At 42.8% G+C, this 19,566-nt stretch overlaps 1 protein-coding gene across 3 annotated transcripts in view; it reads right to left on the reverse strand.

Moving 5' to 3' along the window:
- Positions 1–15,864, reverse strand: part of JPH1 (junctophilin 1) — an 83,564-nt gene extending 67,700 nt beyond the window's left edge. For all 3 annotated transcript variants that reach the window (XM_047842934.1, XM_047842933.1, XM_047842932.1), the window contains exons 1-2: positions 15,335–15,864; positions 8,967–9,726 (exon numbers count right to left, since the gene is read on the reverse strand). In XM_047842934.1, coding sequence (XP_047698890.1) covers positions 8,967–9,726; positions 15,335–15,713 — 1,139 coding nt within the window. In that variant the 5' untranslated portion in view covers positions 15,714–15,864. The remainder of the gene's footprint in view (positions 1–8,966; positions 9,727–15,334) is intronic.
- Between the last annotated feature and the right edge of the window lie 3,702 nt (positions 15,865–19,566).

The following is a 19,566-nucleotide window of genomic DNA, read 5'->3' on the forward strand; positions in this document are numbered from 1 at the left end:
ATAGTATGTCATCGATTAATATTATAAGAGTGATTAAAATCATTATTTCCCTGAGATAAAAAACCAAACCTTATAAAATGGGCTGGTAACTTAGAGTCTTTTCTGTAAGTTCAGACCAGAGTGTTAACTAACGTGTTAGCTAATGGCCCTTCCAGGGCATTTTCATCTTTGCAAGGTATCTATCAGTCACAGCTCAACTCATTCTCAAATTGCTAGAGTGAACAGGAGGGGTGGGAATGAGGGACAAGGGCCGGCAGTGGGTGGGTATGGCCCCGTCACCAGACACTCCTCCATTCCTACTCCTTAACCTGAAAGTCCAGCTTCTATGGGGTTTTTCCTTAACATGTTTTGACTTAGTAGGGTCCCCACATGAATATCAAACCTTTCCCTCAATGGATGGAAGTGAGTGTAGGAAATCTTGAAATACTAATTCAAAAAGCTCTTACACCAATGTAAAAAATTAAACAGGGATCTCTGGACCAAGCCAATTGAGATCAAAATTTGATGGACTTTATGTAGTAAAACTCAGCAAAATTTTAACCTTATTCAAAAGAAAACTGAAAAAAATCTAACAGTTATTTGTTAATCTCTGGCACAATTATTTTTAAAATGTTAGAAAATGAGTTAATGTATTTTACTTGACTTGGATAAGTTTCTTTCGGCACACAGGGAATTCCTAAGAAGATCTGACTTCAAAGAGTTGCACTCTTTTGGAGGCAATCTTGATTCCTTACATCTTAATTAAATTTCTGATAAAGAAGCTTATTTTGAATTGAAGCATATTATACAAATAAATGTGAACCACCGACTAAAATAGAAGGGCAAAATTATTAAAGGCTTATTTAGTTTTATTCTCAAGGGGCCGTTGTACTAAAGCTGAATGAGTTACATAAATACCTTTGGCATTTGTTGGATCCTGTTCCTAAACACAATGTTCATATTTCATCTATAATAAGAAAAGCATCTCAAAGATTTGCAAGGCACTAGTCTTGCAAGCGGCCAGTTTGGTGTCTTGAGTAAAGTGAGATTGGCGGAGTCAGCTTAATCCATGATGGAAAGTTGTGAGCGGGGTCCTCTGGCTGTCGGGCAGCTGCCGCTCAGAGGAGTCTCCTGGCTCTGTGAGCGTGCACGCAGAGCTCTGCCACTCGCCTGCAGACAGAGGCTCTGTCTCCAGGAGCACATGAGATGGAACATGGATGCTATCACACTTGTGGCTTTCATCATGTATGTGAGAAAGTCACTGCTGCTTTAACTCTTCATATTTACGGCATCAGGAAAATGTCACGTTTCAGAGATAAAGGAGATCGAACCTGCTGCGGTTTGTACCGTCTAAGCCAACTCTGATTTCTATAGTTAAAACAAGGGTGACATGTGTCCCAAAAACCTGGCTTACCCTCCCCTTAGAACGTTGTCTTTTTGCCCCAGTTTTCACCAAGTTGATCTCCGCAGGACTGAACACTACCTCGTATCCCATGCACACCACACACAGCATCTCCTCCTTATGTTCTCTGTTTAATCAAAGTGGAAAGCCATGCCTCTATGATCCCCAGGTTTAAAAAAGTATGTTTCTAATGGCCCAGAAGTCTGGATAACTGTGTGACCCTCTCATTATTACGGCATAAGACTAATTTTCGTGACATTTGTATTGCTTGAACCTACTTGTTAAATCATTAGGACACCCGGCCACCTCCAGGCCTCAGTTTCTGAATGGGGCTGGACTCGAGAGGGCAGGTGGAAGAGTTTTTTCAAGAAAGATCTTCAGAAACAAGATTCCCATAACACAGTAGGTTCCCCTGTTATGTGTAATGACCCACTAAATGGCGACACATCTCACAAAACGTAAACTATATGTGGTTATTTACAGTTTATAAAGCCCTATGATACCCACTCTCTCATTCAACTGTTTAAACAACTCTCCTGTGAAGAAAGAGGCAACTATCAATTCCCATTTACAATAACTTTTTTGCACCCCAGCCTGAGTGTATTAACGAAGCCTCTGGAATCTGCTTGTAGAAGAGCTGGTGATAACAGGGAAAGGGGTGACGGGTAGCAGAGGTTGATATGGAAGAGTACAGGAGGCCTAAATAAGGCAAATAATTAATGCTCTCCTCAGTAGTGAATTCCCATATTTTAGGTGATTTCCTCCAAAATCACTTTACCTACTTAACAGCCTCTTCATTAAAATGGCTTACAAGGCATTACAGAAAAATTCAACCTTCCTGAAAAAAAAAAAAAATCACTTACGTTAAAAACTGAACATTAACCAGAGCCCCAGTAGAAGATCATCTACAATGGTCTGACAAACTACAATGGTTTTTAAAGATATGATAGGACTACTAACATTACAGAAAAGAAATAAAGATAGAATATAAAGTAGAATTTTGATTTGCAAAAGAGAACGAGAATCCTTTTCTCCAACTGAATTTAAGAATTTCAAATTCCTGGCTCTTCACAATAACTTGGAAGAGACTCAGCTTTTTTTTTTCTAAAATTGGGAGAAGTTTAATTTGGATCCATAATGTGCACTGACTCATGGTTGACTCTGGGTTTTAATTACTAATAAGTGAAGTGAATCAAGTCAAGTAATCTTGTGAGGAACTGTTCCATTGAACGCTATTTTTTGAGCTTAAGAAAAATGACCAGGAAAAAGAAAGAGGTAAGACAAGAAAAACTTTCAAAAGGAAAAAAAGACAAGTGAGCATTTGGCGAACAGGTTTTTAAAAAACAGTAAGCTCTTAGGCTCTGCTCTGATTTGTCCCATATTTTGGTGATGTCAACCAGGTAGGGATGAGCTAATATTTTTATAGTGAGTATAAGCTGACTTCCTGGAGTTTCCATATCTGTTTACGGGAAGCACTCACATGTATCACTGGACCAGCTCACACCTATGAAGAATGGAGATAAGAGTTTGGCTTAACCTCAAGTTCTTATTTCCCAGCCTTGCCTTTGTTATGATTTTTTAATGCTGTTGACATAGTTAAGGAAAAAGGTACCTGTAACATGCACTTCTGCATTTTCTGTACTTCCTTCACTACGGTCAGATTATAGCATGATGAATTATGAGAGCTATGTTTCCTTCCTTTAAAGCTGGTTTATAAATGCCCAAGAAAACAGAATTAGAAGCACTGGCAGTGTTTATAGCCTAAGTAGTGAGAATTTAATTCACTCATTCATCAAATATTTACCGGAGCCCTTACCAAAGTGCCCTGATCTAAACTAGCTCCTTGGGTGTACCAAAGTGAGCAAAGCTGCTTTCAGAGCCTGGCTTTCTGATCTAGTTGGAGAAAGAGATGTGAAACAAACATACTGAACTAGACGAGAGCTCAGACAAATGGGCATTTAGGTGGAAGGGGGTGGCAGTAGAGTGGGAGGGTATGGGGTTGGGTAAACCCTCCATGAAGAGGAGACTTGATGCCTAGACCTGAAGACAGAGCAGCCCTGAGCAGCTGGCTGGGGCCAGGGCACCAGGAAGAGGGAAGGGATGAGCAAAGATGTCCTTTAGAACTTCAGGAAAGCTGTCGTGGCTGAATCATTCAAGCCATGGAAGAAACAGGGAGAGTGGTAAGAAATCATAAAATACCTTTTTATTTAAAAAAATTTTTTTTAAACATTTATTCATTTTTGACAGTGAGACAGAGCATGAGTGGGGGAAGGGCAGAGAGAGAGGGAGACACAGAATCTGAAACGGGCTCCAGGCTCTGAGGTGTCAGCACAGGGCCCGATGCAGGGCTCAAACTCACAGACTGTGAGATCATGACCTGAGCTGAAGTCGGACGCTTAACCGACTGAGCCACCCAGGCGCCCCTTAAAATACCTTTTTAAATGAAAAAGCATGGGGTGCCTGGGTTAAGCATCCAAATTTGGCTCATGCCATGATCTTGCAGGTTCATGGGTTCAAGCCTCATGTCAGGCTCTGTTCTGACAGCTCAGAGCCTGGAGCCTGCTTCAGATTCTGCATCTCCCTCTCTCTGCCTCTCCCCCCCTCATTCTTTCCCTATCCCTCTCTCAAAAATAAACAAACATTAAAAAAAGTATGGAAAATATGTCTTTTATGTAGCAGTTTTGAAAAAAATGATGCCATTTTTCATATTCAAGTCCAAACCTGGCAACATGGAATCCAATCTCTAGTTGTGAAAACAGGTGCAGCAGGCACACCTGTGCACCAGTTCCTTGGGCTTCAGGCCTCCACATTCGACCTGGTGTTTCTGTCCCCTGTACAACTGCATCTGTGACAAGCCTGGCAGGGAGAGTGCTGGGCCAGGGACAGCACAGGGCTCCCTCCTGACATTACTGGCCCTGCTGTTACCCCCTGAAGTTCAGGAGAGGCTGGGAACAGCAGTCACTGACACGTCACGGTAGTCCTGGAAGCCTGCCCAGTCGAGTGAGCACCGTCCCAGCTTCAGGCAGTCTGGCCACAGAGTCAGAGAACAGGGTAACTATTCCATTCCACTCTACACTCCCACCTTATTTCCTTTCTTCGAATCTGTGTGCTTCAATGAAGGCAGTACAAACAAATGCCTAAGGTTCTCAATTGCTTTAAATTTTTTTCAAATGTTTATTTATTTTTGAGAGAGAGTGGAAATGGGGGAGGGGCAAAGAGAGGGGGGGACAGAGGATCCGAAGTGGGCTCTGTGCTGACAGCAGTGAGCCCGATGTGGGGCTTGAACTCACAAACCATGAGATCATGAGCTGGACCAAAGTTCAAAACTCAACTGACTGGGCCCCCCAGGGGTCCCAGGTTCTCAACTGCTTTAAGCCAGCTCTCTTCCATCCTTTAGCATGATAACCATGTCCTCTGGGGCTCAGAGTCTACAAACCTCTTCTTTTGTCTACATCCTTTTCTAAACGATCTTTTTCCAGAGAAGAGTGGTTCTCTGAGGGCCACTCATATGCTATCTCAGCCAAATGCCTCACTTTAAAACTCCTTAAAATATTTTTCTCAAGAAACAGTACTCTGAACATGTCTTAAGAAATTACTGAAGACAGGAGTTAAATGGGGTAAAAATGCCCAAATGAGAACTGTCATTGAAACAACAGGTATGGAAGGGTGATCTTGGGCACAGCGCTGGTCTCGGCCTCTGAATGTGAGGGGCTTGAGATATTCAGAGCTGCTCCCCTACATCGGGAACCTTTCTTTAAAAACAAGGGTGAGACAGTTTCTCAATTCTAGCAGGTAATTTTTACCCGCAGGACCAAGACAAAAAGGGAAGAAAGCATTTTGTTAAATCTTATACATTTGGTACTTTTTAGATCAGAACAGAAACCTGAGGAAAAGTTACAGGAGTCAGCAAATTAATAGTACCCCTTAGAGTTTTCACTCTTTCTTTTAAAAAATGTTTATTTTTGAGAGAGACAGTGTGACCAGAGGAGGGGCAGAGGGAGAGGGGGACAGAGGTTCCAAAGCAGGTTCTGCACACTGACAGCAGTGAGCCCAATGCGGGGCTCGAACTCACAAACTGTGAAATCATGACCAGAGTTGAAGTCAGATGCTCAGCCAACCGAGCCACCCAGACGCCCCAGAGCTGTCACTTTTTAAGTGCTAACCTGCTAGTAAAGGATCAGTATCTACTGATTCTTTATCTGCTGCATTATTTTTACTATCTACTGGTAACATGATTCCCCACGTTCTCTTATCTGTAAGAATTAAACAGGGGCCCACAATAAGTCTTGTGAAATACGCCTCCTGTGCATTTCCTACGGAGATACACCACTACTCCCTATTCAACGAAGCAAAAGAAAGGTCCACAGACCTTCTTGAGTTTCTGGGCTGAAGTTGGTTGGTTCCATGTCCCCCCATCTCCCTGAGGAGGATATAATTATTTTCTCTCAAAGCCAACTTGAGGCTTTGCTTCAGGATAATATAAGGTGATGGTACACAAATGGATCCAACTCCCTGAGACTTAAGTAACAAAAATTCTCCACAGCCTATGAAATAACAGCAACAGAATAATGATTGCCACTATCTGGGTGGCAAACTAAGATGGTCACTAACTATTAAAGTTATCATCTCCCTCTGTTGCTAATGGCGAACAAGTGATTTTGAGATCAGCAGCTGCCAGGAGGTAGTTATTTCTAGTTGTCATTCTGCCATTACTGGGGCAGGATGAGGGGGAGAATGTCACCTTATGTTCTTAAACTTCTGCTATTTTGTAAAACCAAAACACTAACAGTAACTACTGGAGGGTCCAGGAAGTACTGAGCAGATACTGAGACATTATAAAGAGCCATGGTTTATGACAATATAGCAAGAAGTTCTCCGCCCCCCCCCCCTCCCCGCCAGCAATCTCCAAAACCTTAATGGAAGCTTTTTTTTTTCTATTATTTATTCATTCATTCATTTAATGAGAGCATGCTTTCATGCTGGGGCAGGGGAGATACAGAAGGAGAGATGGAGAATCCCAAGCAGGCTCCAGGCTAAGCACGGAGCCCAGCGTGGGGCTCAATCCCATGATCCTTGGCCAAAATCAAGAGTCTGAGGCTCAACCAATGAAGTCAGCCAGGTGTCCCTCTCTTTGTTTAAAAAAAAAAACAAAAAAGCTTTTAAAAGAACGTAGAACTTTAAACTCAGAGCTACTGAAGGGGAATGTCAATCCATCAGCTATTTTCTACAAAAACAAGTGGCAAAACTCTGTATCTGAAGTATCATTAAAGCAAGGAATCTGGAAAGAGGAGTAACACAATGAAAGTAAGGAAGACATAAAAGGTTACTTGAGAATTTTGTTTTCTCTATTGCATCATCCAAATAGTATACATATATTTTTTACTGTAGTTAGAAGAGTTAACATGATATCTACCCTTTTAACAAATTTTTATGTGCACAATACAGTATTGTTAACTGCATGCAGAATCGTCTTGCTTAACTGAAACTTTATACCTGTTCAACAGCAGCTTCCCATTTCTTCCTCCCTCCAGCCATTGACAACCACAATTTTAGTCTCTGTTTCTAGGAGTCTGACCATTTTAGACACCTCACTTAAGTGGAATCATGCAATATCTGTCCTGTGACTGGCTTATTTCACTTACTATAATGAATTGAGCATTGAAAAGATAGCTAGGTGAAATTTTTAGGAAGTAGTTAACTGGCCAAAAGTATATTTGATTAAAAACTATACAACACAGTAATCTCAAACTATATTACCACTACCCCCAAAAGATTTTCAACAGAGAGGATGTGGCTAGCACTTGGGTAGGAGTTTATGATACTAGTATAATCAGAGATCCTTGAATTACAAGCCTTTCCCTTTCATTATGTAGATTCCTCCCATTTAAACTAATCATAAAAGTCAATAATTAAAACAAGCTTAAGAAAATCATTTGCTAGAGTGTCCTGCACAGTTTTACTTTGCATCTGCAGAGATCAAACTGCTTCTACTAGGATCACTAGGTTGTAAGGTGAAAGCAAATGGAAAAATCCAGGAGTGCATTTAAAATTAGAGGCCAGGGCATAATCAAAGGTATAGCACTAGGTCAAAAGTTAGCTGAGGGCCAGGAAGCCAGTAAGATTAGAGGTGCCAAGTATCCCATCTATAAGCAAACCGAAAAGCAAGTAATTCAACGCTTGGCTATTAGGGAAACTATGGTCTAAAATAAAATATGCTCAAAAGAGAAACGCGGAGAGGCCCTTCCCGAAAGTTTATGTTAATCAACAATAAGCAGTATTAACTTTAAAATAGGAGGAGTTTGGGATAAAGATGGAAACCCTGAAAACTTTTGACACCTATCTCAATACAACACAAAAAACATGACCTCTTCATTTTCCAAGTAATGTTTCAGATACTCAGAAGTAAACAGTGACCATAAAGTTTTTATTTTTTAAAGAAACCTCAAAAGTCTGAAAGTATAAGGTTGAACCTTGTGCAAGTGCCATTTTTTGAACATCAAGAAGTTCAAGTATCAGAAATTTTGTATGGTTCAACCAAAGAAAAGAGAAGCTTAAATCAATGCTAAGAATAAAAACCTGAAGACACGCTAATATTCTGTGGCGTCCAAAGGACATTTACTTCTACAGGAAAATATTACTGAAGCAAGAAAAGGGTTTTTAATATCCTATGCTAAATGTACGCCTCAAGTCACATGATACTGTGGCCATTCGGTGGCCATGTAAATAAGCCTAAAAATCATATTTTCCATTTATAACCATCTTTTTTTTCTTTTTTTGTCTACAATATGACAATTCCATTCCCAATAGATTTCTCCATCCCTCTCTTTGGACCCCAAATCCAGCTATTCATGGCAAAACTTCAAGCACATAGTCCTTCTGTGCCCACATACACCCCACTTCTCAATCTATAATTCATCGCGATCTCCTACTCACTCCATCCCTTCTCTACTGCTCTACTTTCTTCCAACTTTGGCACACTGACAGTCCCATCTGTCCATGGCAGGTTCCCCCCACCCCTTTCCTTTTAATACACCGGTGATCTAATCATTCCAGCATAGAATGTGACAATTTGTATCAGCCTTAGTCCCTCTGCCATTCCACAGTTGAGCTCTGTTGTTTTAAACAATGCATAGGAGATTTGGTCTTGTAACTTTCCATTTCTGCCATATCTAGATCTTGGTGGCTTTCTCAAAAAAAAAAAAAAAAAAAAGAAAGAAAGAAAGAAAAAAAGAAAAAATCATTCTCTGTGGTAGTATTAAAACAAAACAACACACCCCTGAAAGTAACTTTCTCGATTCCTGAAAATGTGCATAGTCTGAGTGACCCGACGTTAAGTATTAGGGAAGTAGTTTGTGACAGCAAGGGGATCTCAATGTGCTTCCACATTTTGCGATGACGGCCAGGTTCAGAACAGTGCAGGTACATTTCTGACTCTCATTCCATTGGAATTAATCATTTTCTAACTTTGATTCTGATAGTTACAGAAGCAAATATGGTGATGTTACCAACAGAATGACAACCAAAATATTTGATATCCCACTGTTTTGAACGACCATGCACAACCACCGGCCCTGCATTTACATACCTTGAATTTGCTATTTCCACTTTGGTTCTCGCCATGGCAGCTGCCCTTTGCGCGCCTTCAATTGCTCGGTCCACCTTCTCCCTAGTTTTTGTATTTCTTATTGGTATAAGCTGCTTCCTTATTCCACGGACCAGAATATTATTTTTGTATTTCCCCTCTTCTTTGGAGCCGTCGGGAAACACGGTGCAGCCATATCCATGCCTCTTGTTATTTGCCCACTCTCCTTCATACTTCATGCCGTTGGAGCGCTCGCTAATGCCAAAACCATTTCGCTTGTCGTTCTTCCACTCGCCCATGTAGGTTTCCGTGGTGGTGGCGTCGACGTGGTCTTCCACCGGGCAAAAATCACAATCTACGTCGCCGAAGCTGATCGTGGAGTTGGCATCGCTGGAACTAATTCTGCTCATGGCCGCGTCGCTGCGGACCGAGCTGCGTTTGCTGGAGATGGAAGACTTGGATTCGGACTTGCGAAGTTTCATGCTTCCGAGAAGGGAGCCCCTTCGGAAGAGGCCGCCCTTCTTCTTGCCCGCGAGCTCCGCGTCGGCGTGGAAGTTGAGCACGAAGCCGCCGCGGGTGCCGGCGGGGCTGTCGGCAGCGGCCGCGGCGTCGTGGAGCACGCTGCCATTGCTCTGCTCGCTGCGCAGCGAGGCCATGGACGTGCGCAGCGGCGAGCGGATCACGGTGGCCATGCCGTAGGGCACGCTCTGGCGCACGCCGTAGCCATGCCGCATGCCGCCGGCCCATTGGCCCTGGTAAGTACCTTCGAGAGAGATGGCAAGAAAGCACAGTGTGAGTCGGGGGTGCAAGGGGTGCAATCTCGCCTGCCAGCACCTGGGTGCGTCCCAGGAGAGCCCGGTGCTCAGAGCAGGCAGGCTCACGGTCAAATCCTACACGTATCCAAGTCAACTCTAAGTGACACCTTACGTTTCATCCACTGTGGGTTCCCGCCCTGTAATTTTGTGTCAATGGTTTCAATGTAATTGCTTAGCATTTTCCAAGTTTGGTAATTTTCCTTTTCATTTAAAAATTTATACGAATGCTTCAGATGAAACCACCACTTTCTAATACAAAAAGAGTGATCATTAGAAAACAACTTTTCTCCCCTGATCAAAATCCCTCATAGGAAGGCAGTGTCACAGAAGATGAAATGAGTTCTCTTCTTGAATTTTAATTTTACTCATTCAGCTGAAAAGCTCTAAAATCTCTAGGTCTGTCACAATAACATTCCAACAAGCTAAAAGACTTAAAATTGTTAATGATCGGGACATGGGTCATCAAACACATTATTTTACTTTACATTTTCTTTCTTTCATGTTCACCATCTTTTTTTAGGGCAGGGAAAACTTTAATATTTAGGATTAGATTTGGGAGAAATTTTTGAAGCGAAGAGTGATTTGACAAATATGATACAGCTCCTGAATATTGTGGGACATGAAAAAAATGGGCAATTTAACATTTTGTACTTCCAGGCGAAATGGTCAAAGATTTGCCCTGTACTCGTTGCCAGATTTCTGCTTTCTCCCTGTCATTCTCTTCATGGATTTCCCTAGTCACTGCCACTACATGAGCCACATCATGGACTAGAAGCACTCAGAGAGCAGGAGTTCCCTCCTAAGCGAGGGCAAAATTTCCAGTCTCACGGTTTATGTGTCTTGTGGTCTGCAGGTGTTGATGACTTTATAGTAAACAGCTATGATGGCTCAAAAGAATATGCTATTTACCCCTAGAAAAACTGGACTAAGGCCAAAGTAAAACTTCCATTCTTTAACAGTCTGGAATTCATCTCAGAGCAAAGGGGTGTTTGACAGTGTCCCTCAAAACTCTGTTGACACTGGATCACTTCAATGAATATTATGCCTTTTTAGGAATAGGATAATCTCTAATCTAAAGCATTTGTGCTCAGTAGACTTTTAAACAAGTTAGCAAAATAACATAGTGCTGCTTTTAAAATAATCACATGAAAAACTGACTACTAAAATTAGGGAACTTATGGGTGGCTCAGTCAGCTGCAGGACTCTTGATTTTTAGCTCAGGTCATGACCTCATGGTTTGGGAGTTTGAGCCCCGCATTGGGCTCTGCCCTGGTGGTATGGAGCCTGCTTGGGATTCTCTCTCTCTGCCCCTTACCTGCTCTCTCTCTCTCAAAATAAATATAAGTAAACTTTAAAAAATATTAGGGAACATAGGGAAAAAATTAAATTTAGGAGTTTAGAATTTTCTTTTCAAAATCAAGGCCATTTCCTTTACTTAAAGGCACATTTTAAATTACAGTATCCCCCATAAGTTATCTAGAAATTTTAAGATGTATTTCTGTATGATTCATAGTAACTCACAATATCATAGAAAATAAATTACAGTGATATAATTATTTGATGTAATCAAATGTCTTGACCTCTCTGTTTCTGATTATATAGATCCACCTTGCAGTCGCCTTTCATTTTATATTGCTACACGCAGATTTCCACTGTGTGGCATACATTTACTTTTTAAATACTGAGCAATGATGCTAGTGGTTTTGTACCATTGTGTTAATACGTACTGATTATTTCATTGCATTTAGAAGTTAAAACTGTAATGGATCCAAAATCAAAAGTTTTGACTCATTTCAAGACTACCTTCTCTTTTTGTTTATTCTGATATATTTATGTCCTATAAACAGACCTAACAGCAGGGCAACAATGAAATTCTAGGATGCCTGGTACTGTGAATGTCCTATTCTAGGCAAATGTAAAAGTTTGAACCTGACCTTTATGAACTTCTAAGAAGGTAGGTGGGCCATAGCTTTCTCAAAAGGAGTAAATCCAAAAGGATAAGATAGTCATTTAGACAATTCAGGTTAAGAAGGTTTCTACTGAATATTAGCCATTTCCAAATACACCACCTTAACAGGGAAGGGAATTAAATTATTAGGAAATTTGAACTTTGACTTTTCCTTTGTCTATATAGATAAAATACAAGTTCCAGGATAAAAGTTCTACAACTCGACTTACATGTACTAAAACAACCTTTTTAAAAAATATTTTGTTTAGATAAACAAGGAATCCTATAATCATCTCCTACCTTTCTACATCATGCCAAGTTAATTTTGCAAAAATAGTTTCCAAAGGTGCTATTTGAGATCAATTAAGTTTTATACTTTTAAAATGCAACCATATCATCTTAGTAAATGTTTAACAGTGAGGGAGAATTAATAAGTAGCTTCCTTGAACTGGTATCTCCAAAAGTAAGACAAGCATTCAGAATTTCCAAATAAGTACTGCTTGAAAATCCAAGCAGTTTGAGGCAACAGCAGTAATTAGAAAGTTTATCTCTATGCTTAACTGTCAAACAGGGAAGTGGGGGGTGGGCAACAGCATTGGCCACATTCCCATCCTATTTTGTTAAATCACAGTATATGGAAGGCTTCCTCCATAGAATTGCTAAAAACCAATTTACAGTCAAACTGTTAGTAGTTCATCTGAAATTTAAAATAGGGTTAGTCAACGAACTTAGGAATAAAGGGCTTCTATTTTTATGAAGCAGGTGGGTACCAACTTCTCCCCGCTGTCCAAATAAAGTTCTAATTAGTTCCTCTCCATTCCTCAAATAAAGATGCATATTTCACAAGTGTAAAAAGTATTTTGATGGGTTTTTAAACTACGTTCTATGATTTTTCATCTGGGAGCTGGTTTTCTAGATATAGCCATTTTAACTACAGCCTTGTAGTGGAAGGCATCCAGTTCCAGTAAAATGTATACTGTGCTATGCCAAACTTACATCTACGTGCTATGAATGGGCGTATGCAAGCATATACAGTTGATAAAGCAATGCCTCTTCCTAGATATTTTCAATAGTTTTATGACTGGTGGAAAAAAATGAGGTGCAGATCAGAAGTTATGCAAAAAATCTGGGCACCTAGATGTGATTTCATTACTATGGTACTAATTTATTTTTAATTAATTTTCAGGCAAGTTCTATGCCAGCAACACTTCACACAAATTACTGATGAAATAAGTGGTACTTCCCACATGAAACTTCTCGTTTAATGTCATCACAAAATACATGGAATCAGATTTTACCTAAGTTTGACAGAAGGTGCACAGGGATGGGCATGTGGTGGTGCAGAGACAAAAATAAGCTAATTCTTAAGTAAGAATAGGGAAGGTGATATTTCCTATTTTGGCCAAAACTTTTGTACAAAATAAGTTATTGCAATATACCTCTACTTAGAGCACCACTTCATGATTAAGGACCTTCTAATTAAATGGAGTGACATATGAAAGAAAGCAGAAAATCAACTTGCACAGAGGAGACCCTGAAAGTGATTTTTAAGGGTTTTTTTCCCTTCCTAATTGGTAGCATATTTGATTTCTTTTAATAGAAAAGGAAAACCACAGTCCTATGGTGATGCCAAATTTTAAGGGTTTAAAAAATTTTTAAGTTAGTTTTAAAGCAGAAGGCAGATTATCCATAAAGTCATCCCAGTCACTTAATTGAGCTTCTAAAACACATAGAGGACCTTTGCTATGCTGCATATTATATATATATATATATATATATATATATATATATATATATATATGTATATATACATACACACACACAATATAATTTATTGCTACATATTATATATATACATGTATTTTATTGCTAAGTGTAATGAATATTCTAAACTAAGAGATTTTGTTTAATGAGTAGTAACTTTTAAAAGATGAATTTATTTTTAACCTTCCCAAACTGAAGAGAACTATCCTTGTCCTTCTTAAAAGGTTGTAAAATAACACGCACATTTAAAAAATAAATTTTGCATTCTACTTTTGAGCATGGAATTTAGTTATATTACAGATCTGGGGCCTCCAATAAAATCCTATCACAAGCTAGCATATTTATAGGGCTGTCAACCAAGGCACTATATGCCCATTCAGAACATTTAAGGGCCCGAATTAACTACTGTGGAGCTCAAGACCCATGCAACCCTTATAAAAGTATTATGGAAACAGTCCCCCCCCCACCCCCCGCCTCTTAATCCATGAGAACCATATCCTTTATTTATACTGTGGGATGGAAAGATGTCCGTTTTATCGAATTCTACCATTGTACTGTTTTGCATCTGAAATACAGCCCAAGTGTTCTGAGTAACTGAAGTGTACAAATTGTATAAGCTTTTATATAAGTAGTGGCCTAACTGAGGTTGCAGTGGGCTGGAGAAACTTTTAATTGGATCCTTTTCATACCCTTCAGCTCTGAGCTGCATAATTACGAAGCTGACACTGCCTCCTATAACCCTTTTCAATTAACTATGATTATGTTTATTACCAGAAAATGTATTTTGCCAAAGTATAACCCATTCATCCTTCTCCACTTATTGCACAAGGAAATTCATCAGGTTTTGCACCTGTTTCAGTAATGTATACTTTTTGTAATTAAAAAAAAAAAAGGACTCTGCCTCTACACAATTCATTTTGCAAATACTGTTGATTATTAAAATAAGGTGATTTTGTGCATAGCCAGCATGTTGAGGTCATACACCTTAGTGCAATTGGGTGATTCCATATTGCCACTCTCTGGAGTAAAGTGGCTAACTTAGCAACTGCAGGACCAGAGCTTTCTAACATATTTCTTAAAACGGAGGCTTCCTCGTTCCTTTCTGAGACATTTTCCTAGTAATTTGCCCAAAGCTCTCCAGGTCAACAATGACTACCAACCATTCTTTTGATTGAAAGCCACTACTTTAAGGAACGAATGAAAACTAGGAAGAAAAACCCACACCCTCTGAGCCCCACCTGCATCAGGTGGCCTCTCCACTTCCTTAGCTAGGATATTTCCAAATGCACTCCAAATAAGGCACAATTCCCCTACATCCTAGTTATGGGGTTCTGTTTTCTATCTTTAGGCTACGAGAGGACCAGAAGCGAAATACGACTCCACGTGAAACCAATCCGGGGAGCGGTCAGCACCGACCGCCAGGCTCACAAGCCCAGGGCGTTCGCTCTAACTCCACGGGAGTGGCGTTTTCAAACCCGGCCGGGAGAGGGAGGGATCAGGAACGTAATGTGACGGGCTCAAGTGACAGCGTCCTCTCTCCAGCCCAACCCACCCGGGCGGCGCTCCCTCCTGGTGGCAGTGCAGCGCTGGCGCCGGCCAGGTATATTCACGCCTTGCTCCCCCGGGTGTGGACACACAGCCCGTTCCAAGAACCAGGGCAGATCAAACCCCCGCGCACTAGTCGCGTCTCCACGCTGGCGCGGGAGGTGGGTGGGAGGCTTTCCCAGGTGTTTTGGCGGGTTTCCGGACACGTGCGCCTCTCGTCCTCCCCGCTTCCCCGCAGCCTGGGCAAAGCCCACCGCACCAGCTCACGGAGCAGCCGAGCCGCCTGCGACGCTGCTCACCTCCGTCCCCGTAGGTCTCCACGCCGTACCCGTCCTGCAGCCCGTTACTCCAGGTACCCTCGTAGCGAGCGGGGGTGCACAGGCTCTGCCGGACCCCGTAGCGCCCCTTGAAACCATGTGACCACTCCCCCCGGTACATCCACTTGCCCTTCGTCTCCACCCCCAGCCCGTGCCGCTTGCCCTGCGCCCAGTAGCCCTGGTAGGTGTTGCCGCTGGGCCAGGTGTAGCCTCCAGCCACCTCGAAGCCGTGCGACCAGGAGCCCGAGTACTCGCCCTGGCCCTTGGGCCCCGTGCAGATGCCATGCCCGTGCGCCTTGCCCTCCTCCCAGCCGCCGCAGTAGGTGCCGCCATCGTCGAAGTCGAACCTTCCGCCCGTCATTCGGGGGGCAGCCCCGGCGCGCTCCCCGCGGGGGCACGGACGCGGGCAGAGCTGGGCACGGCAGGGTGTAGCTCGGGGATGGGGGCCCGGCGGGCGAGCTCACGACAGCGCCCCGGGCAGCTCGCGCCGCCGTTCGGCTCCAGTCCGACGCCGCCCCCGTCCTCCCCTCTTCTTTCGCCGCCGCCACCGCCGCCTTCCTCCTCCTCCTCCTCCTCCTCCTTCCCCGCCGCCGCCCCGGCCAGCGCCGCGCGCGAGAGGACAGCCCAGGCTCCGGAGCGGACCTTCAGCTGCTCCCGCCCGCCCACGTGAGCCGGGCGCCGCCCCGCGCCCGCCCCTCGTCCCCTCCCCGGGCGCCGAGGCCCGGCCCCGCGGCGCTCCGGCCCCACCCGGCCCTGCCCCCAGCCCCGGGAGCCAACGCTTCCCCGGCGGGCGGGCGAGCGCGGGGAGCGGTTGGCGCGCGTGTGTTCGCGCAGTGGGATGCCGGTGGGGGGCGAGTGTAGCCAGGGACGCGCGAGAATCCCTGCCGGTAGACGAAGGCGCGGCTGCATGTGTGGGGGCAGCTCGCGGGCGGCGGAGCCTCCTATGTTTGTGTTTGGGGTTTATCAAAGTGGTTAAGCTCCTGTAAGTGCGACCACGTGTGCGTTGAGGGAAAACTCCTGTATGCGTGTTTGTCTGCATGGGGTTTGTAGTTGCATTTTTTCGGCATTCCAACTTGTGTACTGTTGCATTTGTCATGCTCAGCTGTCATCGTGAATTAACAGCTCCTAGATAGATGTATGCATGTGATATAAATCTCCGGCAGCCTAGATATAATTGTGCAGAATGTTCTTTTACACCTACCCATTTCTAAGCACATGTGTTTGCATTTATTTAATGAAGATACTGGGCGGGGGGAGCAATGAACTTTGAAAAGGCGCAGACTAAATAGATTAGCTTTTTATTTGTAATAACGAAGAGGATGTTTTTCATCTGTCTTTCCAGGGGTATGAGCTATTTCCTTTCACATCAGAGCCCCTAATGCCTCATTTGTTCTTCTGACAACCTTAGAAATTCTTCAGCCAGGAGCTATGTACCCAACAGGCAGACAGAGCAGTCTTTGAATATTGTGTAAGTATCTGGAATGTACACCTGGTACCTCTCCACTGGTATCCACAGTTTACCAAAGTAAATAGAAGATCTCAAGGAGGAATATGGTAAGACAGTGCTTAATCTAAACTTACAAAAAGCCTGTGACCTAAAAAACTGGGGACAGGTGTCAGCTGATCTACTTTCCAGCTACAACACTGCTTTGTTGAATTCACTTTAGGCAACTCTTTTGAACTTGCAAACCTCTGTGTCACTATCTGCCTAATGGGAATGACAAGATTTGTTTGCCCCTCTCTATGTTAGATAATAACTGAGTATGTTGTGGTATAGTGCAAAACCAAGAATTAGAGATTTGGTAAAAGGCAAGTTGAATAAGTTAGTATTGTCTCTGGTGAAAGCAGGCATTGGTCTCAACCTCACCCTCAAAATACTTATGGGAGACACCTCTCTGTGGTTCATCGCCTGGAGTCTTAGGTTGGCCTCTCAAGGACACTGCTTTGCAGAGTATTCATGATATTCCTAGGCTGAGAGGCTTTTGGATGACTGGGGGAGCACCAGAGGCTGCCAAAGTTTCTCTCAGTAGGTATTTGATAATCAGATAAAAATGATCTGATGTCAGGGTGTCAGGGTAAGGGAGCAGGAGAAAAATAGATTAAACTACACAGGAAAGGAACCGAAATTGACCTTGATTGGCTCTATCTCAGGATTGGAGCTGGCCTTCCCTGCTTATCTGGCTGAAATACTGAAAGAAAAATCTCAGTTTACACAGAACAAAATCACCAAAGAGAATTAGAAACCCTCATCCACGGCACCGCCTGCAGAGTCGCCCGGAATAGTGCTTACCCTAGTGGCCTGGAATAATTACGCGTCTTGCTCAGCATCTTGTCCTGGACTAGGGATTAATTTAGGCCACTGGGAAAACAAGGGCCCAGGACTTTGCAGCTGAGCCATAATTCCATTTCTCTGTTATGGGGTACACCACGATCAGGATCTAGCATAGAGACGCACATTGCCATCTATTGGGGGGTTCTATTTGATGTGAAAAACAGTGTAGTTACTCAAATCAACATCTTTTTCTTCTTTTTAAACTGTTTTTTCTCATGAAGTAACTTTTGTCCTTTTGCCTTTTTATTGTTTAAAAAATAACACACCCGTTTGTGTTAGAATCCATATATGAACATCTCACGGCTAAGTTTTTGTTTGCAAGCATGGTGGAAACACTTAAAAAAAAATTTTTTTTAATGTTTATTTTTGAGAGGGAGAGAGAGAGAGTGTGCGCGCGCACAGTAGGAAAGGGGCAGAGAGGGAGACACAGAATCTGAAGCAGGCTCCAGTCTCCAAGCTGTCAGCACAGAGCCCAATGTGGGGCTTGAACCCACGAACCGTGAGATCATGACCTGAGCCAAAGTCGGATGCTTGACCAACTGAGCCACCCAGGCACCCCAGAAACACTTTTTGTTAAAAATTTTTTTTAACGTTTATTTATTTTTGAGACAGAGAGAGACAGAGCATTAACGAGGGAGGAGGGGCAGAGAGAGAGGGAGACACAGAATCGGAAGCAGGCTCCAGGCTCTGAGCCATCAGCCCAGGGCCCGACGCGGGGCTCGAACTCACGGACCACGAGATCGTGACCTGAGCTGAAGTTGGACGCTTAACCGACTGAGTCACCCAGGCGCCCCCAGAAACACTTTTTAAAAAAACCTTTTCCTAATGAGCTCTCATGCAAATGATGGATTTTTCTGAAATTAACTCTCACTGAGCAAGTTTCTGGCTTCTGTGACGGATGTCTACTCCATCTATGGTGGGTGGATAGAGGATGATGATGCACAAATATCTGGATAGAATATGGAGATTAGGGGAAGATAAGAGACAAGGCCATTTGTCTCTTTATCTCTTGCTGTCCTTAATAGATGTCTTCTTTGGAAGGAATCTTCATTAAAAGAGATAATCCACCACCAGATAGTGGTATTCCATTTCAAGTAATTATAATCCTAACCTGAGTCTGCCATTGGCTCTCTTCATGGGAGGAAATTAGTATTGAATTTTTGGTTCAAAATTCAAAAGAACAACTTTGGCACAGTAACCATTTAAGCCATGCTTCCACTTGCCTGCTGCCATCACAATGGAATGTTTCCCCAGTCACACTGATGTGTTTGTTAAGTTTGTAAGTGTTCAGGTTCAATGGTTGGAGAAGACTGGGAAAGAGAAGTAGGAGAAGGAAGAGGTGCTGACAGTGAGGGCATTGCATATAGTAAGCAGTGGAATAATGTTGCAGTTCACTAGTCGGGGTTAGTAATGTCCTTATTTTCCCTCACACTCTGAACCTTTGCCCTGGATAAGGGGGAGTTGAATTTAGCTTTAAGAAGGGATTAGTAAGAAGAGAATGTGAATGTTGGTTTGACAGGTGGGATGGGGGAGGCCATCAAAGCCCAGGGGCCAACAACCACTCTAGCAGTTTGTTTTTCTCCATGCTCAAAATTCAACTATTATAGGCTTCTATTCTAAAAAAAAAATTTGTAACAAAACGTAAGCCATTTTGAGTGTGAATGTCTAGTGACAACCTGTTGGTGAGGATGTTTTGTTTAGAATTTAATACTTTATGATGAAGATGTGCTTAAAAATGTATTGGGGGACCCCATTTTATTTACATATTGGAATTGTTGAAATTCTTGGTAAATATTTACAAATGACAAAGTCTAATCTGTAGGTGTGTATGGTCTAAAGTGTGTTTGTTGCTTCAACGTGTGTAAAAAAATCACTTGCAATT

The sequence above is a fragment of the Prionailurus viverrinus genome, chromosome F2 (assembly GCF_022837055.1).
Source record: "Prionailurus viverrinus isolate Anna chromosome F2, UM_Priviv_1.0, whole genome shotgun sequence".
NCBI lineage: Eukaryota > Metazoa > Chordata > Mammalia > Carnivora > Felidae > Prionailurus > Prionailurus viverrinus.